The 3,354-nt window shown below is 35.4% G+C and overlaps 1 protein-coding gene across 3 annotated transcripts in view; it reads left to right on the top strand.

Annotated features, from left to right (window-relative positions):
- The first annotated feature begins 1,648 nt into the window (after nucleotides 1–1,648).
- Nucleotides 1,649–3,354, top strand: part of LOC118743392 (polyadenylate-binding protein 2) — a 95,561-nt gene continuing 93,855 nt past the window's right edge. Inside the window, exons 1-4 of one of the 3 annotated variants that reach the window (XM_036476032.1) lie at nucleotides 1,649–1,932; nucleotides 2,261–2,656; nucleotides 3,009–3,142; nucleotides 3,211–3,278. In XM_036476032.1, coding sequence (XP_036331925.1) covers nucleotides 1,834–1,932; nucleotides 2,261–2,656; nucleotides 3,009–3,142; nucleotides 3,211–3,253 — 672 coding nt within the window. In that variant the 5' untranslated portion in view covers nucleotides 1,649–1,833 and the 3' untranslated portion in view covers nucleotides 3,254–3,278. Of the gene's footprint in view, nucleotides 1,933–2,257; nucleotides 2,657–3,008; nucleotides 3,143–3,210; nucleotides 3,279–3,354 lie in introns of all 3 variants that reach the window. The other 2 variants (XM_036476030.1, XM_036476029.1) reach the window with 2 other exon arrangements.

Genomic DNA, 3,354 nt, shown 5'->3' with positions numbered 1-3,354 from the left:
CAGTACTTGTAATTGTATCAAACAAGGTATCGATACCTACTCAGTATCGGAAAGGTATCGAGTACTTGTACATAGAACTACCATCTGCAGATTTTTCAAAGTTATTGAATTTTTTTTTCACAAAAATATGAATTTTTACAAGATTTATTATCTTCTAATATTTTTTCTTACAAAAACAATAGAATACATTTTTACAAGATTAATAGATACAGTTTTTTCATATCAAATAAGTTTAAGAAAATAACTGCTTTTTTGTTATATTTCCCAAAAAAAATCAACTTTTCCAAGTGTTTTCCTGAAAGGTGGTTTCGAGATTTTGATATACGAGCATGTTCTGAAATTCGAAACTTTGAACTGGACTCGATTTGCCAAATATTTTTTAATTATATCTGATGAAAAGAGTGAATATTCTAATTGAAAACCGTAAAAGAAGCAGCAGCGATATGAAAAAAATCATTTTAATGTGAGTTTTGTAAGTTTTTGGGTTAAAAACCATCGAGAAAATTATCGAAATTGAGTCGATTTCAAATTTTCGAATTTTAGAATATGTCTGATAGTTGTACCTGTTTTTTAGAAAAGCCTCTAGCAAGGGACATATGACCCAACAACCGTTATGAATAGACAGGTTTGCTTACATAATGCGGAAATGTAGTGTGCAAATCTTCCCATTCCTCTAATGGGTTGCTTTTCAAAGATTATGCTGAAGCATAATAAGTTTTGTGCTTCCGATACAAGTACTTTTTTCCGATACCTACTTGGATCGCAGTAAAAGTATCGAGTAAAAAGTACTTGGTATATTGAGAAAATTATCGAGTATGTACTTGGATTTACTGTATCGATTTATCCCTAGTAGTAAATGTTCAAAAAAGTGGCAAGTGGAAGTCCAATCACTGGTGTACGCTACGTGTGTGACTTGTCAAAATATTTGAATATAGGGATGCGCGATACCGATACGATATTCAATATATCAATATCGTTGGTCATGTATCGGTTAATTTATATCGATATCACGCGTTGCAATACGATATCGATACAAAACTTTGTTTCGATAATTACTAGTTGGAAAAACTTTTCGTTCTCTATGAAATCAAAAAATCATAAAAATGTCTAAATTTCTTAAATCAGGTTTGCATGAAAAGGTGTTTCTCTTTGTTTGAAGTTTGTGCCTATTGTGGGCAACAGACCAGTAAATAAAAGTCAGGATCTTCTTTCTTATACGAGATTTTATTTTCCGTAACAATTAGTGTGTCTTTAGGATATTAAATCGCGTACCGGAGGGCATGGGTGGCGATTACCGAACATACAGCATTAATCGATACATATCAATTAACCCTAGAGGTCCCATTCACATAGGCACATCATTTTATATCAGTTTACGCTAGAGGCCCTATTCACATATATTATACTTTGAGAGTACAGACTTGCTTGTAAGAAGAGGTAAATCAAAGTTGTTGAACTTGTTGCTATTTTTTCAAAATCATTAAAGTGCATCTTATCTAAAGTAACTTCGTTAAGTGAATTTATGCTTATTTGCATTTCAGTTCCAATATATCTTTATTGACCGTTTCGTTTTCGATATTTCCGATATTAAATTCATCGATATTATATTAGTAGATATACCGAATACCGATGCCCATAACTAGTGGAATATGAAAACTGAAACACATTTCATCCGTCACTGATTTTAGGCAAATCAAAAAGCGAGAGAGCGGCCTGTATAGACGCTTTTATAGTAACACAACAAAGGGAGAATTTGGTAGTCCAACTGCGTCTAGTGAGCTTTTCCTGCGAGGTTGCTTGTTTGAAGGAAGCTTTAAATTATCGATTAGCAAGATGGCAGACGAAGATTTATCGTTGAACGAAGATCAACTGCTGGACAATCTTGACGAGGCAAATGGCGAGCACGAAGCGGAACTAATGAACGAAAACGAGGTGAGTACCTTTAAAATAAAATGCAAACCTTTATAGAAGTACTTTTATTTGGATTTGATATCCAGAATTTGTGAGAAACCTACGGACGTTCTAGACAAAGATATAAAAACCGTCCAAAAGCTCATAAAGACGCCACTTTTCAGCGTTGTATTTCTGTACATTGTTATGTATGTATGTATGTATGTACATTTTTGGTGGCATTTTAAGTTGTATGCAGTTTTAAGGCAATTGCATCTAAAATTGAAAAAATACGATTTCTAAGTGAGTCTTTTTATTTTGTGTTTTTCGGTTCTACGTTCTACCTTCGCGGTGATTTTCCCAAAAGGAGGAAGCCAATATGCAAATCGATCCTGAGCTAGAGGCAATTAAGGCGCGTGTTAAGGAAATGGAGGAGGAGGCGGAAAAAATTAAGCAAATGCAATCTGAGGTTGATAAGCAAATGGCGGGCTCGACGACGGGTTTGGCCACTGTGCCATTATCTTTGGAAGAAAAACAAGAAATTGATACGCGTTCTGTATACGTGGGCAATGTAGATTATGGCGCTTCGGCTGAGGAGTTAGAATCACATTTTCATGGCTGCGGTACCATTAACCGAGTGACAATTCTGTGCAACAAAGCCGACGGTCATCCCAAAGGCTTCGCTTATATTGAATTTGGTTCAAAGGAATTTGTTGAGACTGCTTTAGCCATGAATGAGACACTTTTCAGAGGCCGGCAGATTAAGGTGTGTATACATACATATGTATGTATGTATATACATACATATGTACTTACATATCGCACGTTTAATATACAGAATTATTTAAAAATTTCAATTTTGTGGGAAAACGCAATCAAAATTGGATCTATTCATACCGTTGATATATGTACGAAAAGGAAGATGGATATATACATATATTCACCATTTTCGGGAAGTTTAGTCAATTAAGTTTAATTGTATGATCAAATCTTCAAAAACGCAAATTTTGAATTACATCCCTATAAACGTGCGATATGTATTATACGTGTTTCGTGTAATTTTGATGCTACTCTGGCATCTGCTGAAACCACCCAAATGCTTGTTTGCATTCTTGCAGGTTATGTCTAAGCGCACCAATCGCCCTGGACTTTCAACGACTAATCGTTTCGCTCGCGGCAGTTTCCGTGGCCGGGGCGCACGTATATCTCGCGCTTGTTGCCACACTTCCTTCCGAGGTGCACGTCGCCCAATGTAAGTGTTTTGCCGAAAATATACGCAGAGCTCTTCAGAATTTAACACAAATTCTGCTTTTGTTTCAGAAGGGGTTATCGTGGACGTGCAAATTACTACGCACCCTATTGATTAATGTTTTATTCTTATTTCTAAGGTAAGTCCTTGCATTTATTTTTCCACATTTATATAGTTTTTGGCATTAAGCTTCATTACCCTCATCGTTTGCTTTT

Source organism: Rhagoletis pomonella, unplaced genomic scaffold, assembly GCF_013731165.1.
Source record: "Rhagoletis pomonella isolate Grant_MI unplaced genomic scaffold, Rhpom_1.0 Rhpom_scaffold_00007, whole genome shotgun sequence".
NCBI lineage: Eukaryota > Metazoa > Arthropoda > Insecta > Diptera > Tephritidae > Rhagoletis > Rhagoletis pomonella.
The sequence above is the reverse complement of the archived record's forward strand: the minus strand, read 5'-3'. Positions and strand labels throughout refer to the sequence as shown.